This window comes from Haliotis rufescens, unplaced genomic scaffold (genome assembly GCF_023055435.1).
Source record: "Haliotis rufescens isolate VD_foot unplaced genomic scaffold, xgHalRufe1.0.p SCAF_4, whole genome shotgun sequence".
NCBI lineage: Eukaryota > Metazoa > Mollusca > Gastropoda > Lepetellida > Haliotidae > Haliotis > Haliotis rufescens.
In genome coordinates, this window is record NW_025964112.1 from 1,286,283 (window position 1) to 1,309,573 (window position 23,291).

Genomic DNA, 23,291 nt, shown 5'->3' on the forward strand with positions numbered 1-23,291 from the left:
TAGGCCTAGACGTGAAACATGGGTACACAGGTATTGATGCTAGGCCTAGACGTGAAACATGGGTACACAGGTATTGATGCTAGGCCTAGACGTGAAACATGGGTACACAGGTATTGATGCAAGGCCTAGACGTGAAACATGGGTACACAGGTATTGACGCTAGGCCTAGACGTGAAACATGGGTACACAGGTATTGACGCTAGGCCTAGACGTGAAACATGGGTACACAGGTATTGACGCTAGGCCTAGACGTGAAACATGGGTACACAGGTATTGACGCTAGGCCTAGACGTGAAACATGGGTACACAGGTATTGATGCTAGGCCTAGACGTGAAACATGGGTACACAGGTATTGATGCTAGGCCTAGACGTGAAACATGGGTACACAGGTATTGACGCAAGGCCTAGACGTGAAACATGGGTACACAGGTATTGACGCTAGGCCTAGACGTGAAACATGGGTACACAGGTATTGATGCTAGGCCTAGACGTGAAACATGGGTACACAGGTATTGATGCTAGGCCTAGATGTGAAACATGGGTACACAGGTATTGACGCAAGGCCTAGACGTGAAACATGGGTACACAGGTATTGATGCTAGGCCTAGACGTGAAACATGGGTACACAGGTATTGACGCAAGGCCTAGACGTGAAACATGGGTACACAGGTATTGATGCTAGGCCTAGACGTGATACATGGGTACACAGGTATTGACGCTAGGCCTAGACGTGAAACATGGGTACACAGGTATTGACGCTAGGCCTAGACGTGAAACATGGGTACACAGGTATTGACGCTAGGCCTAGACGTGAAACATGGGTACACAGGTATTGATGCTAGGCCTAGACGTGATACATGGGTACACAGGTATTGATGCTAGGCCTAGACGTGATACATGGGTACACAGGTATTGACGCTAGGCCTAGACGTGAAACATGGGTACACAGGTATTGACGCTAGGCCTAGACGTGAAACATGGGTACACAGGTATTGATGCTAGGCCTAGACGTGATACATGGGTACACAGGTATTGACGCTAGGCCTAGACGTGAAACATGGGTACACAGGTATTGACGCTAGGCCTAGACGTGAAACATGGGTACACAGGTATTGACGCTAGGCCTAGACGTGAAACATGGGTACACAGGTATTGACGCAAGGCCTAGACGTGAAACATGGGTACACAGGTATTGACGCTAGGCCTAGACGTGAAACATGGGTACACAGGTATTGACGCTAGGCCTAGACGTGAAACATGGGTACACAGGTATTGATGCTAGGCCTAGACGTGAAACATGGGTACACAGGTATTGATGCTAGTAATACAGCCACACGGGACAGCATCATTATTTCAAAAATAGGGTGATAAAGCTCAAAATAGGCAGAACACATTACTCAATTTGCATTTGAATTATTCCATATGATAAACCTCCAAATTGAAAGTCAAAGCATTCCATTAACTTCGAAAATTTGGACATAAAATGACAATAGCACTGGAAAATATAAGTTCCATAACAATTTCCAACACCTCATCTATCGGGGCCACATGTTAAACTCGTATTTTGTATATCTTTGATAATTTAAAATTACATTTAACTAGAAAGCATTTAATTCAAGCTGCCGTGTGATCAAGCCTCCCAAACCCATTATTTTAGCAAAGCGACAAAAAAAAGGCATCGGAAAAAGGCACAATACATACTATACAGCTTTGTTGCCGAAACATGTGGTGAAAGGTCCACACATTCACAACATGCATCACGTGACAATACATTCAGAACTGTACTGCAGAAAGACAACGTGGTATTTCGAGGAACGAATTACTTTCCTGTACAATGTGTCATGTGACAGGGGCATTAACAATTTGATCGCCGTGATATTTAATGCATATAAATAATATGTGAAAACAATGTCAAAAATTGTACTTTGGGAAGGACAAGCATAATAGCGTCATTTCGGGTAACAAGAGTATTTATTACGCCAACAGCGTACTGGTTGGCATCTCTGTGTTGTGTCACCATCGTAAGTTTCTACAATAACAGCCCCAACTCCATCCCACTGCACGAGTGTGTATCAACGATTGATGGCAGCGTCTAGAGACAAGTAAGACTCTCACATGCAGAACTGACAGGTGGCATTGTGGTGGCGGCCGAGGTGACAGCCGTCACACCTTCCTCCATTGTGACAGACACCTGCACACGCATGCTGGCAGAGCAGCCCCACATGACCATAGAAACACCTGTTAGTGGACACAGACAGAGGTCACAATACGCCAGGCACTGAAGCTCACCTGTACTATCAGAAATCATACGTGACCAACCAGGAGAAAAGGGACTCTACGGGTGCTAGGATACAACTGTGCTGTGACGTCATAAAGACAGGCATTTGACGTCAACTTACTTCCGTAATAACGCCATGTGAGTGGACTGTACAGAAACATTTAACTTTCTCTTGTCAGTTCATAATGTAATAAAAACATTATTTCAAAACACTGCAGCATACATGTCTACTTTCAATAATTTAGAGTGAGTGAGTGAGTGAGTGAGTGAGTATGGTTTTACGCCGCTTTTAGCAATATTCCAGCAATATCACGGCCGGGACACCACAAATGGGCTTCACACATTGTACCCATGTCGGGAATTGAACCCGGGTCTTCGGCGTGACGAGCGAACGCTTTAACCACTAGGCTACCCAACCGCCCCCAATAAATTAGACATTACATCTAAAGTCTCCAATCATTACATCAACAGTAATGCAGCTAAAAAAGGGACTTTGCAGAAAATGAGTCCAATGTTTGGTGCCCTGTATCTCTGCAATACTTATGAATTGAAGCTTATGAATTGTATTTTTGGGCTCCTAAGATACTGTAGTTTTAAGATATAATAAGTAGTCCAAATGTGATTTTTCACCGTTAGGTCCCTTACCTCATGGCTGGTCACATATTTCAATCAAGGACCAAACATTATCAGTTGGACATTGAAACCAATCTGAGAAATAGGTGAGGAATGGGCGAAAGATGTTGTCATCGATGAGAAATATTTCTGTATTACACGTATGACATGTTATGCATCGAAATAATTATGAAGCTATTTCAGGAAGAAGTCACGTACAGTATATTCCGGATGGCACATTTTAATTGATAAACGGCAAACCCTCGATCACAGGGGGGCTACCGAGGAAGAGGAGTTACGTTCAATGCTTACTTACAGATGGACAGACGGACAACGGAGGAAGAACAATGACACAGCTCACACTGACTTTGTCAGAGTGACTAAACATGCTGGACAGACATGATGAACACAGCCATGATGAACACAGTCACCTCTCCCATACCCAAACACAGGAAATAAAATAAATCTATAGTAAAGTATTAAAGATACAGAACATGTTATGTTTATATGCAAGAGAAAAATGGAGAATTCAAAGGATTTATCAGAAACAAGGACATCATTAGAAACATAAATAAATCATATATAAAAGCAAACAATTTGAAATCAAAAGTGTTAAATTTGAAGCTGAGCTGTGAGTTAAATAAGAAGCCTCGCTGATGTGTTCACAGATATGGAGGGGGCACGGGTGGCCTAGTCGTTTAAGGCACCGCGATTCGCTGTGCAGAGTTGCGTCCCTTGGGCACGCCAGAAACCTATGATTGTGGGTTCGAATCCCGGTTCGCCCCGATTATGTTTCTAGGTTTGTCAGCACCATACCCGTGCTCCTGGGTTTCACCGAAGTGGTAAGCGTCTGAGACCTGCATCACTTCGGGCTTTCCTCCCACATTAAGCTGACACGCCGCGATATAACTGGAATAATGGTAAAAGCGGCGTTAAACCCAACTCACTCACTCACTCACTCACAGATATGGAAGGTCAAGCTATATATGAATAGACATATTGACCCAGATTACAACAGAAGACAGCAAGCTCAGCCCATCTCCTCATGATCAGGCACAACAAGAAAGTGAGCGGTGAGATTCCATCTCCAGTGACATCAATATGACAGCTGTAACAGCTGTGACAGCTGTAAATGGACATGCTGCACATCATCCCACCCTATGAGGAGTCAAACCTAGGAGTACTCCAGTAAGGAGTGAACGCATTACCACAAGGCCAACCCATCACCTAGGTGATCTGACCCGTGAAGGTCCGGGATAGAATAGGTCTTCAGCAACCCATACTTGCCGTAAAAGGAGACTATGCTTGTCGTAAAAGGCGACTAACAGGATCGGGTGGTCAGGCTCGCTGACTTGGTTGATGCATGTCATCAATCCCAATTGCGTGGATCGATGCTCATGATATCAATCACTGGATTGTCTAATCCAGACTCGATTATTTACAGACCGCCGTCATATAGCTGGAATATTGCTGAGTGCGGCGTAAAACAACAAACAAACAAACAAAACAAACAACATAGGTGATCTGACATGACTGAATACGGTTTCATGCCACTTTTAGCAATATTCCTGCAATATCACAGCAATGGACAGAAATGGGTTTCACATATTGTACCCATGTGGGGAATCGAACCCTAGCCTAAGAAGGCTCAAGGCTTTAACCACTAGGCTACCCCACCACACTATATACAAACAGACATGAAGTTATTCTTGAGTTGTTACAAAAGATGGTGTATAAACAAAGATGAAGCTCTATCATTAGTACCATGCAACAACCCCAACAACTCATCCAAAACCAAATCAAACCATTCCAAGGGGAGTTAACTCCATGTTGTTACCTGCACTTGTACTGGCCGTCTTTAGTGTGGATACACTCCCCGCCCTGACCACACCGACATGAGTCGCACCTGGGGCCCTTGTGTACACTACTGCACAGGCACGTCTTCTTCCCGTTCTCTGGAAACAGACACAGTATCCCGTGTTATGGGTTTTCGGACGCTTAAGGCACAGTCGTTGTATTCTTTCTTATCACATGAACAACTGTAAAACATCTCATTCACTCATCTCACTCATTCACTTTGTCTTCAAAACAAGCCATGATCTGAGGATGTACAATTTTGGGGTGATGCTACACCCACCCTGTAATAGCACGAGTAATCACCACAATCACGGTTGTCCCAAAACCTCTGATCTGACAATATACTCACTGTAGTTAATATACAGTCACTGAAGAAACGGTACTGAAGAAACCAGAGGTTCCCGCTTTGGCATCATGACACTACCTGTAAGAACTTAACACATATTCCCACACCGCCTCTTCTATATTACACATAGCCCAAGTTACCATGTGTCTTTCTGGAATATGTACAAATAACACTGATCTGCTACTGACACTTGTATAACATGCCACCGGTACCTGCTGGGAAGTCGGTACAAGCACAATGTCGGCTTCTCTGAAGATATCATATGATGCAAAGAGGAAGCAATTAATACATTTCAAATCCTTCTGCAGCTATGGCTCCCTTCTGCTACTATGGCTCCCTTCTGTTGCTATGGCTCCCTTCGGCTGCTTTGGCTCCCTTCGGCTGCTTTGGCTCCCTTCTGTTGCTATGGCTCCCTTCTGCTGCTATGGCTCCCTTCTGCTGCTATGGCTCCCTTCTGCTGCTATGGCTCCCTTCTGTTGCTATGGCTCCCTTCTGCTACTATGGCTCCCTTCTGCTACTATGGCTCCCTTCTGTTGCTATGGCTCCCTTCTGCTACTATGGCTCCCTTCTGTTGCTATGGCTCCCTTCTGTTGCTATGGCTCCCTTCTGTTGCTATGGCTCCCAATCTGAGGTTATGGCCCCCCTCTGTGGCTGTGGCTCCCATCTATAGGTACAGGCTCCCATTTACAGCTATGGCTCCCTACCTGTGGCTATGGCTCCCTATCTGTGGCTGCGGCATCTTTCTCTAGTTATGGCTCTATTCTGTGGCTTTGGCTCCTTTCTGTAGCTATGGCTCCCTTCTGAAAAGTGGCTCCCTATCTATAGTTACAGGCTCCCTGTCTGTGGCTATGGCTCCCTTCTGTAGCTAAGGCTCGATTCTGTAGGTACAGGCATCCTATCTATAGCAGTTGCTCCATGTTTGTAGCTGTGTCTACCTGTCTGTGCAGCTATCAAGCAGACTTACCTAATATGCATTTTCCACCATTCTTGCAGAAGCCAGAACAGTTGGGGCTGATGCTGACACAAGCAGGGGCGGGGCCGGGGCACTTGTCATTACATGTACAGCGATCTGAAGCAAAATGAATGAATGAATGAATGAATGAATGAATGAATGAATGAATGAATGAATGAATGAATGAATGAATGAATGAATGAATGAATGAATGAATGAATGAATGAATGAATGAATGAATGAATGGTGGTTTTATGCTGATTTAAGCAATATTCCAGCAATATCATGGCGGGGGACACCAGAAATGGGCTTCACATATTGTACCCATGTCGGGGAAACGAACCCGGCATCTTTGGCGGGACGAGTGAATGCTTTAACCACTATGCTCAACCAATTTGAAGGTAGTGGGGGATAGACATGGGTTCAATTCCCCACATGAGTACACAGTGTGAAGCCCATTTCTGGTGTCCCCTGGCGTGATATTGCTGGAATATTGCTAAAAGTTGAATGAAACTGTACTCACTCAACACTCACCCAATTGTTGCTGGTTGTGTTCTATATGTCATATATCCCCACTTGATGCTGTGTTGTTATATCATATATCCCCACTTGATGTGAGTGTTGTTATAACACATATCCCCTACTTGTGTTTATATCCCCACTTGATGCTGTGTTGTTATATCATATATCCCCACTTGATGTGAGTGTTGTTATAACACATATCCCCTACTTGTGTTTATATCCCCACTTGATGCTGTGTTGTTATAACACATATCCCCTACTTGTGTTTATATCCCCACTTGATTCTAGTGTTGTTATAACACATATCCCCTACTTGTGTTTATATCCCCACTTGATGTGAGTGTTGTTATAACACATATCCCCTACTTGTGTTTATATCCCCACTTGATTCTAGTGTTGTTATAACACATATCCCCTACTTGTGTTTATATCCCCACCTGATGTGAGTGTTGTTATAACACATATCCCCTACTTGTGTTTATATCCCCACTTGATTCTAGTGTTGTTATAACACATATCCCCTACTTGTGTTTATATCCCCACTTGATGCTGTGTTGTTATAACACATATCCCCTACTTGTGTTTATATCCCCACTTGATGCTGTGTTGTTATAACACATATCCCCTACTTGTGTTTATATCCCCACTTGATGCTGTGTTGTTATAACACATATCCCCTACTTGTGTTTATATCCCCACTTGATACTAGTGTTGTTATAACACATATCCACTACTTATGTTTATATCCCCACTTGATGCTGTGTTGTTATAACACATATCCCCTACTTGTGTTTATATCCCCACTTGATACTAGTGTTGTTATAACACATATCCACTACTTGTGTTTATATCCCCACTTAATGCTGTGTTGTTATAACACATATCCTCTACTTGTGTTTATATCCCCACTTGATGTGATTGTTATAACACATATCCCCTACTTGTGTTTATATCCCCACTTGATGCTGTGTTGTTATAACACATATCCCCTACTTGTGTTTATATCCCCACTTGATACTAGTGTTGTTATAACACATATCCCCTACTTGTTGTGTATATATCCCCCACATAATGCTAGTGCACCATCTATCCTGTAAGTAATGTTCTAACAGACCTGAAGGTGTGTTGCTCTGACACATGTAGTCACACGTGTGTTCTGTGCACTGAGTGGAGGGCTCAAAGGTCTTCGGGCAGTGACACGTGCGCTGGTTTTGGCTGTCCACCATACAAATGCCACTGTTGTAGCAGAATAGATCCTCACACTGCTCACAGCGATGGCCTGCAACATACAAGACCCAGACATCCAGAGGAACAGTCACAGGAACGTCAAAACCTGAGCCCATTTGCACATAGCAATCTTAGCACTACAACAATCGTAACTCCCATACTCTAACATAGACTTAAGATCGCTTTGTGTAAGTGGGCCCTGCATGAGAGAGTGAAAGGGGTAGTGCAGTGCGCAGTAGGATCTGCAGTAGGGCCTCCACCTTGTCCTGGAGTAGTCAGAGCCACCAGTTAATGAACCATACCCCTGTAAACCTGATCCTGGAGTAGTCCAGCCACCAGTTAATGAACCAAGCCCCTGTAAACCTGATCCTGGAGTAGTCCAGCCACCAGTTAATGAACCATGCCCCTATAAACCTGATCCTGGAGTAGTCCAGCCACCAGTTAATGAACCATGCCCCTATAAACCTGATCCTGGAGTAGTCCAGCCACCAGTTAATGAACCATGCCCCTATAAACCTGATCCTAAAGTAGTCGAGCCACCAGTTAATGAACCAAGCCCCTATAAACCTGATCCTGGAGTAGTCGAGCCACCAGTTAATGAACCATGCCCCTATAAACCTGATCCTGGAGTAGTCGAGCCACCAGTTAATGAACCAAGCCCCTATAAACCTGATCCTGGAGTAGTCCAGCCACCAGTTAATGAACCATGCCCCTATAAACCTGATCCTGGAGTAGTCCAGCCACCAGTTAATGAACCATGCCCCTATAAACCTGATCCTAAAGTAGTCGAGCCACCAGTTAATGAACCAAGCCCCTATAAACCTGATCCTGGTCTCTCAACACTTGTGCAAACAGGCAACAGTTCACCTGGCCAACAATCAAACCACTATCCCGAGCAGAGGCCACATCCTGTTCTACTACATACATGACAGAGATCTTGGGGATGTTAGAAACCTATGATTGTGAGTTTGATCCCTGATTGCCCTGATTATTATATCTAGGTTTGTTGTGGGTTTCCTCAAAGTGTTAAACATCTAAGGCCTGCATCACTTCGGGCTTGCCGTGACATTACTGTTATACTCTTCAAAGCATCGTTAACTCATTCACTCACTCACTCACACTCACTCACATACATGAGAGGGTACTGACACCCGAGTTAGGTCGGAACCCACATGGGAAAGTGGGTGGGGACTAAAGGTACGTGGCATGCCTACCTTTGAAGCCTTCCTTGCATAGACACTGGGGTTGGCCGCTGCGCAGGGTGGTGCAGTTCAGGTAGTTGCCACTGATGCAGTACTGCCCACACCACGTCTTCTTCTTCTCGGTGCATCTCTCGCCAGAGTAGCGCACGTCACAGCTGCCAAAGACATGGATACATTTGGATGCAGATGTCAATATTATCTACAGTCTCGTTACTTTACACCCAAAGCAAGCAGCTTAATATTACTAACTACATATAGTTATCTAAAAATCAAACACTGTATTTGAGTATTGAGATGTCTGACTGTCCACATCAGGTGATCAAAAGAACAGCAGATTATGACAGCTGCTCATCGTAAGAATAGTCGATCACAGGAACAGCTGATCACCAGAACAGCCAATCAAAGGAACAGCTGATCACCAGAACAGCCGATCACCAGATGAGCTGATCACAAGAACAGTTGATCACAGGAACAGCTGATCACCAGAACAGCCGATCAACAGAACAGTTGATCACAAGAACAGCTGATCACAGGAACAGCCGATCACCAGAACAGCCGATCACAGGAACAGCTGATCACCAGAACAGCTGATCACAGGAACAGCCGATCACCAGAACAGCCGATCACCAGAACAGCCGATCACCAGAACAGCTGATCACAGGAACAGCTGACCACCAGAACAGCTGATCACCAGAACAGCCAATCACCAGAACAGCCGATCACAGGAACAGCCGATCACAGGAACAGCTGATCACTGGAACAGCCCGATGTCTCCCTGTGTGGTGAACTCACATGCACAGGGCCTTCTTGGTGATCTTGTCGATGAGGCAGGTCCCGTGCTTGCAGTAGCCGGCACACAGGTAGGTCCGGCAGCGGGGTCCCTCATAGCCGGGGGGGCAGCTGCAACATCCATACACATGGAACATGACACAGGTGCAACAGACAACAAAGGTGTAACTGCCAACAGGTTTGTTTCTTGTTTAACGCCGCACTCAGCAATATTCCAGCTATATGATTGCGGCCTGAATATAATCGAGTCTGGACCAGACAATAAAGTGATTGACATCATGAGCATCCATCCACGTAACTGGGATACAATGACATGCATCAACCAAGTCAGCGAGCCTGACGACCCGATCAAGTTAGTCACCTCTTACGACTGCATAAACAAAATAAACTGCATAATAATGAAAATTCCAATGATAAACTGGAACACACCTGAAGATACCTGAAAGTGATTACTGTGAACAACCCTCTCACCTGCAGGTGGGACTTGAGTCGTGGTCCTTGGGCATGCTGCATGAGCCGCCGCCGTCGCAGTAGTTGTCACAGACGTTGACCTCGCACTTGTCCCCAGTGTAGCCGACCTGGCAGCTGAGAGAACAACACTCACTCAGCATGTGTAGTCTTGTGTGTCTCAAATAACATCTAGCCAGCTTACTATGTCTTTTATCCATATCCAGCCCCGAGGCCATATGAAGAAGCATGGAATACTCAAATCCCCCTCCAATACTACTGCCATTGTCAGTCTAAGTCAAAGTCGTTGCCATGGAAACTCGAAAAATAATTTTTTCAAAAATCCCAAGTTATTAAAAGGCACCAGTTCACCACTAGACCTATCAATGTGCCAAGTTTGGTTGAGATATCTCTCATAGTTTTTGTGTTCTGCTCCGGAAACGAAACATGACAGACAGACCGATGGACAGCACCCATTCCTATATCTCCCTTCCCCTTTGTGGCGGGGGATAATAACTTATTATATCACAAAAAGAGTAGGATACACGGTTAGGGTCATATACGGATAAATATGAGAATACAAAAGATCAGGTAGGTACTACTTTCAGTGTTTACAAACAAATATGGCTTCGGCCTTGTCAATCAGTGATTGAGTCAGAAACAATGATTGGACAAATTACTTGGATATCTGTTATCATTATCCAAATGTTAGTATATGATACCAAAATTAGGTGTCAAAAAGCAACTTTGTGAAGAAATTCAGTGAGGACAATCGGGATATTAGTTGCCTGTGCTTGTATAGCTATTTTTCTCCAAACTTATATCTCTGATATTTAATGTTTCGTTTTGTCACTGTGTGAGATAAATGCTACATTTTTGCAATCCCCTTATGAAACGTTATGAAACGGCCTGGCAGACTCTAAACAAACGCCACGTTTCATTGACTAAAGTAGCTTCCGTTGTGCTCAAGGGCATGCGATTACTCTAGCCAGTTGACTAAAGGAATCATTGACAAAGGTGAAAAAGTATCTGAAGGAATTTGTCATTTTCACTATATGGTAGTTACACCACTGTCTACAAGACTAATATCAGTTGGAACTCTGCTGACATTTGTCACTGTCTGACTGACTAGTCACTGTCCGACTGACAAGTCACTGTCTGACTGACAAGTCACTGTCTGACTGACTAGTCACTGTCTGACTGACTAGTCACTGTCTGACTGACTAGTCACTGTCCGACTGACAAGTCACTGTCCGACTGACAAGTCACTGTCCAACTGACAAGTCACTGTCCGACTGACAAGTCACTGTCCGACTGACAAGTCACTGTCCGACTGACAAGTCACTGACATTGTGATGTGATGTACAGAAACCTATCTGCACTTAGGATTACTGACAATAACTACCGGTACATAATTACTGACAATCACTACATAATTACTGCGATCACTACATTATTACTGCGATCACTACATAATTACAATCACTACATAATTACTGCGATCACTGCATAATTACAATCACTACATAATTACTGCGATCACTACATAATTACAATCACTACGTATCTACAATCACTACATAATTACAATAACTACGTATCTATTGACACTTACCTGCATTTAGGCTCGTTGTACATCGTCATTGTGCAGTTTCCGTTCACACAGAAGTTCTGGCAGGGTTTGACGAAGTCACATCTGCCACCATTCAAGTACTTGGAATACTTCGGACATTTGCAGGAATGTCCCTTGGTGGAATCAGGAGCGTTGAAGCACATGGCCTTGCCGCAGTGGGTGTCCCTGGTACAGTTGTTGGGCACTGGAACACAGCCACAGTCACATACCAATAGCAGCAACACAACCACACACTTCCATAACCATATGATAATACGCATTCACATTCACAGCTCTTACAACAAGCATGGGGTACTGGGGGCTAGTCAGCCCTCACACCAAGCGTTGGGTACTGGGGGCTAGTCAGCTCTTACAAGCATGGGGTACTGGGGACCTCGTCAGTTCTCACACCAAGCATTGGGTACTGGGGGCTAGTCAGCTCTTACAAGCATGGGGTACTGGGGACCTCGTCAGCTCTTACACCAAGCGTTGGGTACTGGGGGCCTCGTCAGCTCTTACAAGCATGGGGTCCTGGGGACCTCCTCAGCTCTCACACCAAGTGTTGGGTACTTGGGGCTAGTCAGCTCTTACAAGCATGGGGTAGTGGGGACCTAGTCGGCTCTCACACCAAGCGTTGGGTACCGGGGACATAGCATTCACTCGACACGCCAGACTATCTGACCACCCCAGACAAAGGTTGGAGGAGACTTACAGTCATTGTTCATCTTCTGATCCTGGGCCACGACGATGGCGCTGATGTGTTCCAGGCCTGTGTAGACAACCTGGGGCTCAACCGGGGTGTGGTTTTGGGTGCGCCCAAACTTGTGGAGTCTGAGCAGCTGGTACTTGTGGAATGTTAGGACATACAGGTAGTCCTCGAACACCTCCAGCTTGAATGGGGGGTCCGACTCTGCAACAACACAACTCACAAACTAAACCCAGGAACAAGTGAAGCTCTTCATCCTGTTATCAGTGAGGGGAAACAGTCAGTGTGTGAGTGGTTTAAAATCGCTTTGAACAGTATTTCAGTTACATTACAGTGTGGAAGCTCGATGTGTCAAGAAAACAGTTTAGTGCCTTACCATTGAACCTCTGTACAGTTTAGTGCCTTACCATTGAACCCCTGTACAGTTTAGTGCCTTACCATTGAACCTCTGTACAGTTTAGTGCCTTACCATTGAACCCCTGTACAGTTTAGTGCCTTACCACTGAACCTCTGTACAGTTTAGTGCCTTACCATTGAACCTCTGTACAGTTTAGTGCCTTACCATTGAACCTCTGTACAGTTAAGTGCCTTACCATTGAACCTCTGTACAGTTTAGTGCCTTACCATTGAACCTCTGCACGATGGTCCTTCCCTTGCCGTTAACACTGACCGTCTCCACCGTGCTCTTCTTCGTGTCGCACCAGTACACCCAGCCGTTCTCGTGGTCCACCGCGATGCCGTTCGGCCAGTCCAGCTCGTCACTGACCAGCACTGTCCTATTGCTTCCGTCCAAGTTGGCGCTCTCGATCTTTGGCCGCACCCCTTGTTCTGTCCAGAAGATCTTCCTGAAAGGTGTAGCAACAAAGCATGGTCTGAACAATCGTGTTGACTGTACACACAGTGTATTGGGGACCTTTTCCTAGCTTGCATCGACAAGTATAGGTTCCTTGGAACCAATTCAAGCCTAGATTCCCACAGGGAGACGAGCAAAGGTTACTGGGGCCTATTCTATCCCAGATTCCCAAAGAGAGACAAGCACAGGTTACTGGGGCCTATTCTATCCCAGATTCCCAAAGAGAGACAAGCACAGGTTACTGGGGGCCTATTCTATCCCAGATTCCCAAAGAGAGACAAGCACAGGTTACTGGGGGCCTATTCTAACCCAATTCCCACAGGGAGACAAGCATAGGTTACTGGGGACTATTTTTACCCGATTCCCACAGGGAGACAAGCATAGATTCCTGGGGACTATTTTAACCCAGATTCCCAAAGAGAGACAAGCACAGGTTACTGGGGGCCTATTCTAACCCGATTCCCACAGGGAGACAAGAACAGGTTACTGGGGCCTATTCTATCCCAGATTCCCAAAGAGAGATAAGCATAGGTTACTGGGGGCCTATTCTAACCTGATTCCCACAGGGAGACAAGAACAGGTTACTGGAGCCTATTCTATCCCAGATTCCCAAAGAGAGACAAGCACAGGTTACTGGGGGCCTATTCTAACCCAATTCCTACAGGGAGACAAGCATAGGTTACTGGGGACAATTCTAACCCAATTCCCACAGGGAGACAAGCATAGATTCCTGGGGACTATTTTAACCCAGATTTCCGAAGAGAGACAAGCACAGGTTACTGGGGGGGCCTATTCTTACCCAGATTCCCACTGGGAGACAAGCATAGGTTACTAGGGGCCTATTCTAACCCGATTCCCACAGAGAGACAAGCATAGGTTACTAGGGGCCTATTCTAACCCGATTCCCACAGGGAGACAAGCATAGGTTACTAGGGGCCTATTCTAACCCAGATTCCAACAGGGAGACAAGCATAGGTTACATTCCCAAATGTTCTCTGTACTGCTGATGGTTGCAGTATAAAACAACATTCATCCTTCTACAGTCCACGTACCCAGAGTTGGGATCCACGGCGATGGAGTGGGGTTGATCCAGTCCGCTGTCGATGATGTGGATTTGGTTGCTGCCATCGTACGTCCGCAGTTGGATGGACTTGGTTGTAGAATCAATGTAGTAGATACGTTTCAGAACCCAGTCCAAGGATATGTCTGAAATCTTTGCATGGCCAAACCACAGCTGTGGACCCTGTGAAGAAAAGCCATGATCCAACACTTGACATTCATGAACATCAGGTTCCTCATAATCTTTAAATCATAAACTTATATGGACATATACATATTGTCATTCACTCCTACACGTCTCTCCAGTTTAAAGAATGTTGTGAAATCAACAATTTTCTACAAAAAAAAAGTAATTCAAGCTAAACAGTGTACACAGGAGTGTTAAAAAGCCTGCCACATCACATTCAACCAACAACAAAGTGAGTGAGTAAGTATAGTTTTTACGGGTTTTAGCGATATTCCAACAATATCACTGGTGGGGGAACACCAGAAATGGGTCTCACACACTGTACCCATTCAATTGATCAAACTCAGGTCTTTGGCATGACGACTGAATGCTTAACCACTAGGCTACCCCACCACGCCCTTAGAGTGTTCACCTGGTATGGGTTAATCAGTCATTTTGCTTTGTTTCATTTTAAGTTAAAAATCCTTTGTTTTCTTTAGCAATAAACAGACTGTAAATTCCCCCTGTGAAACAGACAGCTCTTGCTACCTTAGATTTCTGGTCCCGCTTGGAGCGTTTGTTGGGGGTGTTCTTCAAGACGTCTTTGTGAACAAACACCATGTCATCCTTATCCTCCGTTACGATGAAAGCAGTCCACTCAGCTTTGGTTGTGTCGATGTCCATCGCTACAATACTGTTCTTCTTCTTATTGTGTAGCTGTGAAACAAACATAAATAAGTTATCAAAAGTTTACAGGCACTGGGGAACACATGGAGTGAATGTTTCAGAAGTGACAAACCCTTGATACAAGGGGATGGAAACAAGGTACGATGTAAACATCCTGCCCTGTGCATAAAACTGAATCGTGTTCCATGGTAGAGATCACCCCCTTCCCAGTCGAGATCACCCCCTTCCCAGCCGAGATCACCCCCCTTCCAAGTCGAGATCACCCCCCTTCCCAATAGAGAGTAGAGATCACCCCCCTTACCAGTCGAGATCACCCCCCTTCCCAGTCGAGATCACCTCCATTCCCAGTCGAGATCACCCCCTTCCCAGTAGAGATCACCCCCCTTCCCAGTCGAGATCACCCCCCTTCCCAGTCGAGATCGCCCCCCTCTCAATTCAAGATCGCCCCCTTTCCAGCACTTTCAGCAGCAGAGTGGTGGACCCACCGTAACGTTGATGGTTTTGACGTCGATAGTGGTGTTCAGGTTGACCTGGGTGGGACTCTGCAACAGCACCGTCTTCTCTGCAATCAAGATGACAGGTGGCGGCCCTGCAACAAACAAACAAACCCCCTCGATGTGATGTAGTCACAACAACAATAAACACCACACACCCTAGTGGAGAATTCATGCTCCACTAAACAGACACAGCATACAAACATACATACACACACAATGAAGTGTGACAGACTGTACATACACAGGTAAGTATAAACACAGGTAAGTAAAGGTAAGTATAGGTAAGAGCTCACCATCTGCTGAACAGGCCCCCTCTGCCCCGAACTTGCGACTGTATCCCTCCCGACACCAGCAGTAGTGGTGGCGCTCGTCCATGGTGTAGTTGCACTTCTGTGAGCAGACGCCCCACTGGTCACACGGGTTGACAGCTGCCGCACAGAACAACGAGATCAACTTGGAACAATAGGAGATTGGAACAATGAGATCAACTTGGAACAACGAGATCAACTTGAAACAACGGGAGATTGGAACGAGATCAACTTGGAACAACAGGAGATCGGAACAACGAGATCAACTTGGAACAACAGGTGATCGGAACAACGAGATCAACTTGGGACAACAGGAGATCGGAACAACGAGATCAACTTTGGACAACAGGAGATTGGAACAACGAGATCAACTTGGGACAACAGGAGATCGGAACAACGAGATCAACTTGGGACAACAGGAGATCGGAACAACGAGATCAACTTGGGACAACAGGAGATTGGAACAACAAGATGAACTTGGGACAACAGAATATTGGAACAACAAGATTAACTTGGGACAACAGGAGATTGGAACAACGAGATCAACATGGGACAACAGGAGATTGGAACAACAAGATCAACTTGGAACAACAAGATCAACTTGGAACAACGAGATCAACTTGAAACAACGGGAGATTGGAACAATGAGATCAACTTGGAACAATAGGAGATCGGAACAACGAGATCAACTTGGGACAACAGGAGATCGGAACAACGAGATCAACTTGGAACAACGGGAGATTGGAACGAGATCAACTTGGGACAACAGGAGATTGGAACGAGATCAACATGGGACAACAGGAGATTGGAACAACAAGATCAACTTGGAACAATGGGAGATTGGAATGAGATCAACTTGGGACAACAGGAGATTGGAACAACGAGATCAACATGGGACAACAGAAGATTGGAACAACAAGATCAACTTGGAACAACTAGATCAACTTGAAACAACGGGAGATTGGAACAATGAGATCAACTTGGAACAACGGGAGATTGGAACGAGATCAACTTGGGACAACAGGAGATTGGAACGAGATCAACATGGGACAACAGGAGATTGGAACAACAAGATCAACTTGGAACAACTAGATCAACTTGAAACAACGGGAGATTGGAACAATGAGATCAACTTTGGACAACAGGAGATTGGAACAATGAGATCAACTTGGGACAACGGGAGATTGGAAAAACTAGATCAATTTGGAACAACGGGAGATTGGAACGAGATCAACTTGGAACAACAGGAGATTGGAACAATGAGATCAACTTGGAACAACAGGAGATCAACTTGGAACAACAGGAGATCAACTTGGGACAAGAGAGATCAACTTGAGACAATAGGAGAGCAGCTTAGGACAACAGGAGATCAACTTGGGACAAGAGAGATCAACTTGGGACAATAGGAGAGCAGCTTAGGACAACAGGAGATCAACTTGGGACGAGAGAGATCAACTTGAGACAATAGGAGAGCAGCTTAGGACAACAGGAGATCAACTTGGGACAAGAGAGATCAACTTGGGACAACAGGAGAGCAGCTTAGGACAACAGGAGATCAACTTGGAACAACAGGACATCAACTTGGGACAATAGGAGATCAACTTGAGACAATAGGAGATCAACTTGGGACAACAGGTGATCAACTCCCCCCTAAAAAGATAATCCTTAATAATTGTTTTAATAATTCATAATCCTTAACTTGTTTTGTTCAGTATACGTTTGACTGGCTATCTGGTCTAACATAGGAATAAATAATGACAGACAGGTGAGTTCATTGTCAAGTAAGCCTCCACAATCCTGACAGAATGACACATATAGTATAGTGCTGAACAAACCCTGACACTGAGACCGGATAGCAATACTTACGATCACATCGGAAGCCGTCGTGGTTGAGCTTGAAGCCATCCTTACAGTCACACCTGATACCCTTGGTCAGATCGCGACATTGCTGCTCACAGCCTCCGTTCTTCACTGAGCACACCAGGTTCTTCCTCACAGTCTCTGTCAACAGAACATCCCCAAAAATAGAAACATAGATCAGTATATCAGGCATATACAAGGGAGGGTGTGTAGATGTACAGGTAGGGCATGTCAGGCATATACAAGGGAGGGTGTGTACATATACAGGTAGGCCATGTCAGGCATATACAAGGGAGGGTGTGAATATATACAGGTAGGCCATGTCAGGCATATACAAGGGAGGGTGTGAATATATACAGGTAGGCCATGTCAGGCATGTACAAGGGAGGGTGTGTAGATATACAGGTAGGCCATGTCAGGCATATACAAGGGAGGGTGTGTAGATATACAGGTAGGCCATGTCAGGCATATACAAGGGAGGGTGTGTAGATATACAGGTAGGCCATGTCAGGCATGTACAAGGGAGGGTGTGTAGATATACAGGTAGGCCATGTCAGGCATATACAAGGGAGGGTGTGTAGATATACAGGTAGGCGATGTCAGGCATGTACATGGGAGGGTGTGTAGATATACAGGTAGGCCATGTCAGGCATGTACAAGGGAGGGTGTGTAGATATACAGGTAGGCGATGTCAGGCATATACAAGGGACCGTGTGTAGATATACAGGTAGGCCATGTCAGGCATATACAAGGGAGGGTGTGTAGATATACAGGTAGGCCATGTCAGGCATATACAAGGGAGGGTGTGTAGATATACAGGTAGGCCATGTCAGGCATGTACAAGGGAGGGTGTGTAGATATACAGGTAGGCCATGTCAGGCATATACAAGGGAGGGTGTGTAGAAATACAGGTAGGCCATGTCAGTCATATACAAGGGAGGGTGTGTACATATACAGGTAGGCGATGGCAGGCATATACAAGGGAGGGTGTGTAGATATACAGGTAGGCCATGTCAGGCATATACAAGGGAGGGTGTGTAGATATACAGGTAGGCCATGTCAGGCATGTACAAGGGAGGGTGTGTAGATATATAGGTAGGCCATGTCAGGCATATACAAGGGAGGGTGTGTAGATATACAGGTAGGCGATGTCAGGCATATACAAGGGACCGTGTGTAGATATACAGGTAGGCCATGTCAGGCATATACAAGGGAGGGTGTGTACATATACAGGTAGGCCATGTCAGGCATATACAAGGGAGGGTGTGTAGATATACAGGTAGGCCATGTCAGGCATATACAAGGGAGGGTGTGTAGATGTACAGGTAGGCCATGTCAGGCATATACAAGGGAGGGTGTGTAGATGTACAGGTAGGCCATGTCAGGCATATACAAGGGAGGGTGTGTAGATGTACAGGTAGGCCATGTCAGGCATATACAAGGGAGGGTGTGTAGATGTACAGGTAGGCCATGTCAGGCATATACAAGGGAGGGTGTGTAGATGTACAGGTAGGCCATGTCAGGCATATACAAGGGAGGGTGTGTACATATACAGGTAGGCCATGTCAGGCATATACAAGGGAGGGTGTGTAGATGTACAGGTAGGCCATGTCAGGCATATACAAGGGAGGGTGTGTAGATGTACAGGTAGGCCATGTCAGGCATATACAAGGGAGGGTGTGTACATATACAGGTAGGCCATGTCAGGCATATACAAGGGAGGGTGTGTAGATGTACAGGTAGGCGATGTCAGGCATATACAAGGGAGGGTGTGTAGATGTACAGGTAGGCCATGTCAGGCATATACAAGGGAGGGTGTGTACATATACAGGTAGGCCATGTCAGGCATATACAAGGGAGGGTGTGTAGATATACAGGTAGGCGATGTCAGGCATATACAAGGGACCGTGTGTAGATATACAGGTAGGCCATGTCAGGCATATACAAGGGAGGGTGTGTAGATATACAGGTAGGCCATGTCAGGCATATACAAGGGAGGGTGTGTAGATATACAGGTAGGCGATGTCAGGCATATACAAGGGAGGGTGTGTAGATATACAGGTAGGCGATGTCAGGCATATACAAGGGAGGGTGTGTAGATGTACAGGTAGGCGATGGCAGGCATATACAAGGGAGGGTGTGTAGAAATACAGGTAGGTGATGTCAGGCATATACAAGGGAGGGTGTGTAGATATACAGGTAGGCGATGTCAGGCATATACAAGGGAGGGTGTGTAGATATACAGGTAGGCGATGTCAGGCATATACAAGGGAGGGTGTGTAGATATACAGGTAGGCCATGTCAGGCATGTACAAGGGAGGGTGTGTAGATATACAGGTAGGTGATGTCAGGCATATACAAGGGAGGGTGTGTAGATATACAGGTAGGCGATGTCAGGCATATACAAGGGAGGGTGTGTAGATGTACAGGTAGGCCATGTCAGGCATATACAAGGGAGGGTGTGTAGATATACAGGTAGGCGATGTCAGGCATATACAAGGGAGGGTGTGTAGATATACAGGTAGGCGATGTCAGGCATATACAAGGGAGGGTGTGTAGATATATAGGTAGGCCATGTCAGGCATATACAAAAGGGTGGGAATATATATGGATTCTAAGCGCACACTTACCGCAGTAGCGAGTGTCTTCATCAGACTTGTCCTCGCAGTGTGGGGTGCCATCACACACCATGGTCTGGCCAATGCACTGGCGGGAGTTGTGGCACTTGAAGTCCATTTCCCGACACTGGTGCTCCCCGGGACCTGTGCAGGGAGTGCACACAGCTTAGTGGCAGAAACAGAGGTCACGACCCGACCAGGGGTCAGGGGTCACTATGTGGACAGGGCCATAAACAGAGGTCACTACCTGGACAGGGGTCAGAGGTCACTACCTGAGATGCCGATCTTAAACATGGTATCCCCCTTCGCGATATGGTGCCTTGACATCACTAATGGCGACTGGACCACATCATCCATCCTTGTTCCTACCCTTTAGAATGCACATTAAGCGCAAGAGGGCACGTATAGCAGACAGCTTGTTTATTGGGAAATATAAAGATGTATTCGCTGGTGCAACAGAGGTCATGGGCATGACCAGATATTTCAAAAAGGAATATATGGTAACAGAGCTCCAGATAAGCTTTTGGTGTTGTGGGTATTTTACCCATGCATCTTAAACTCATTGGGTATCAGTAATTCTATCTGGGTATTCAAATTTCTGTTACCCACTAGTTTTTACACATATGGGTCTTTAAGTTAAATATTTTAAAACACTATTCATCTAGTCCCTGCAAACTGGTGTTGTGTGGGTTCGAGAGCTTTATAGGACTCAAAAATACCATGATACTTCCACAAGAAAGTGTGATGGCAAATGATCATTGTGGAGTTTGGCTAGGTTGACGGAATGCCCGTTTATAATTTCAGATTAAGTTGCTGATTTGCTAATCGAATACGCAGGGTTACTTCACAATATTTTGATGATACGCACAAGTTTAATTATTGTAGCGTATCTGTAATGTTCGTTGCGTATTTGATACGCTTAGATTTGATTTTATTGCATATTTCTCCATTTCTGATGCATATTTTACGCAGAAACGCAGCTTATCTGGAGCTCTGTGGTAATGATTTTTTAAACTATTTGTAGCTCAAAATGTGCCACTCATTTTAAACCAAAATTTCAGTTTCTGCCATGTTAAAAAAAGAACATTCAACAATACAACCCTATTTTCTCCTGCAGTGAGAATCGGTACAATGAGGATCTACTCACAGTGATCCTCGTCAGAGCCATCAAGGCAGTCCTTGCTGCCGTCGCAGACCATGCTGCCCCAGATGCAGACGTTGTTTTTACAGCGGAACCTGCCCGGAGCACAGCCCGATTTGGCTGCAACATAGCATTACAGTAGGTTGTTACAGCAGACCATTACAGTAGGTCGTAACAGCAGAACATTACAGTAGGTCATTACAGAAGAGCATCACCGTAGAACATTACAGTAGGTCGTTACAGTAGAACATTACAGTAGGTTGTTACAGTAGAAAATTACAGTAGGTCGTTACAGTAGAACATTACAGTAGAACATTACAGTAGGTCGTTACAGTAGAACATTACAGTAGGTTGTTACAGTAGAACATTACAGTAGGTCGTTACAGTAGAACATTACAGTAGGTTGTTACAGTAGGTCGTTACAGTAGAACATTACAGCAGACCATTACAGTAGAACATTACAGTAGGTCGTTACAGTAGAACGTTACAGTAGAACATTACAGTAGGTCGTTACAGTAGAACATTACAGTAGGTCGTTACAGTAGAACATTACAGTAGGTTGTTACAGTAGAACATTACAGTAGGTTGTTACAGTAGAACATTACAGTAGGTCGTTACAGTAGAACATTACAGTAGGTTGTTACAGCAGACCATTACAGTAAAACATTACAGTAGAACATTACAGTAGGTCGTTACAGCAGAACATTACAGCAGAACATTACAGTAGGTCATTACAGAAGAGCATCACCGTAGAACATTACAGTAGGTCGTTACAGCAGACCATTACAGTAGGTCGTTACAGCAGAACATTACAGTAGGTCATTACAGAAGAGCATCACCGTAGAACATTACAGTAGGTCATTACAGTAGAACATTACAGTAGGTCATTACAGTAGAACATTACAGTAGAACATAACAGTAGGTCATTACAGTAGAACATTACAGTACGTCATTACAGAAGAGCATCACAGTAGAACATCACAGTAGGTCATCACAGTTGGTCATTACAGTAGTGAGTGAGTGAGTGAGTATGGTTTTACGCCACTTTTAGCAATATTCCAGCAATATCAGGGCGGGGGACACCAGAAATGGGCTTCACACATTGTACCCATGTCGGGAATCGAACCTGGCGTGACGAGCGAACGCTTTAACCACTAGGCTACCCGACCGCCCCAGGTCATTACAGTAGAACATTACAGTGGGTCATTACAGTAGGTCATCACAGAAGAGCATCACAGTAGAACATCACAGTAGAACATTACAGTAGAACATTACAGTAGGTCATTACAGTAGAACATTACAGTAGGTCATTACAGAAGAGCATCACAGTAGAACATCACAGTAGATCATCATAGTAGAACATTACAGTAGGTCATCACAGTGGGTCATTACAGTAGGTCATTACAGTTGGTCGTTACAGTGAGCAATTACAGTAGGTTGTTACAGAAGAGCATCACAGTAGGTCATTACAGAAGGTCATCACAGAAGAGCATGACAGAAGGTCATTACAGGAGAATATTAAAGTGGAGACACTGGCTCTTTATAACAACA

At 45.2% G+C, this 23,291-nt stretch overlaps 1 protein-coding gene across 4 annotated transcripts in view; it reads right to left on the reverse strand.

Annotated features, from left to right (window-relative positions):
* LOC124150359 (low-density lipoprotein receptor-related protein 1-like) overlaps positions 1-23,291 on the reverse strand; it is a 193,127-nt gene that overhangs the window by 11,054 nt on the left and 158,782 nt on the right. For 3 of the 4 annotated variants that reach the window (XM_046522356.2, XM_046522355.2, XM_046522354.2), the window contains 17 exons: positions 21,747-21,860; positions 20,612-20,743; positions 17,988-18,122; positions 16,107-16,241; positions 15,802-15,905; positions 15,179-15,346; positions 14,457-14,647; positions 13,176-13,396; positions 12,558-12,755; positions 11,849-12,050; positions 10,258-10,371; positions 9,790-9,897; positions 9,010-9,152; positions 7,683-7,847; positions 6,059-6,163; positions 4,729-4,846; positions 2,117-2,239 (listed from right to left, as the gene is read on the reverse strand). In XM_046522356.2, coding sequence (XP_046378312.2) covers positions 2,117-2,239; positions 4,729-4,846; positions 6,059-6,163; positions 7,683-7,847; positions 9,010-9,152; positions 9,790-9,897; positions 10,258-10,371; positions 11,849-12,050; positions 12,558-12,755; positions 13,176-13,396; positions 14,457-14,647; positions 15,179-15,346; positions 15,802-15,905; positions 16,107-16,241; positions 17,988-18,122; positions 20,612-20,743; positions 21,747-21,860 — 2,476 coding nt within the window. The remainder of the gene's footprint in view (positions 1-2,116; positions 2,240-4,728; positions 4,847-6,058; positions 6,164-7,682; positions 7,848-9,009; positions 9,153-9,789; positions 9,898-10,257; positions 10,372-11,848; positions 12,051-12,557; positions 12,756-13,175; positions 13,397-14,456; positions 14,648-15,178; positions 15,347-15,801; positions 15,906-16,106; positions 16,242-17,987; positions 18,123-20,611; positions 20,744-21,746; positions 21,861-23,291) is intronic. The other variant, XM_046522357.2, reaches the window with a different exon arrangement.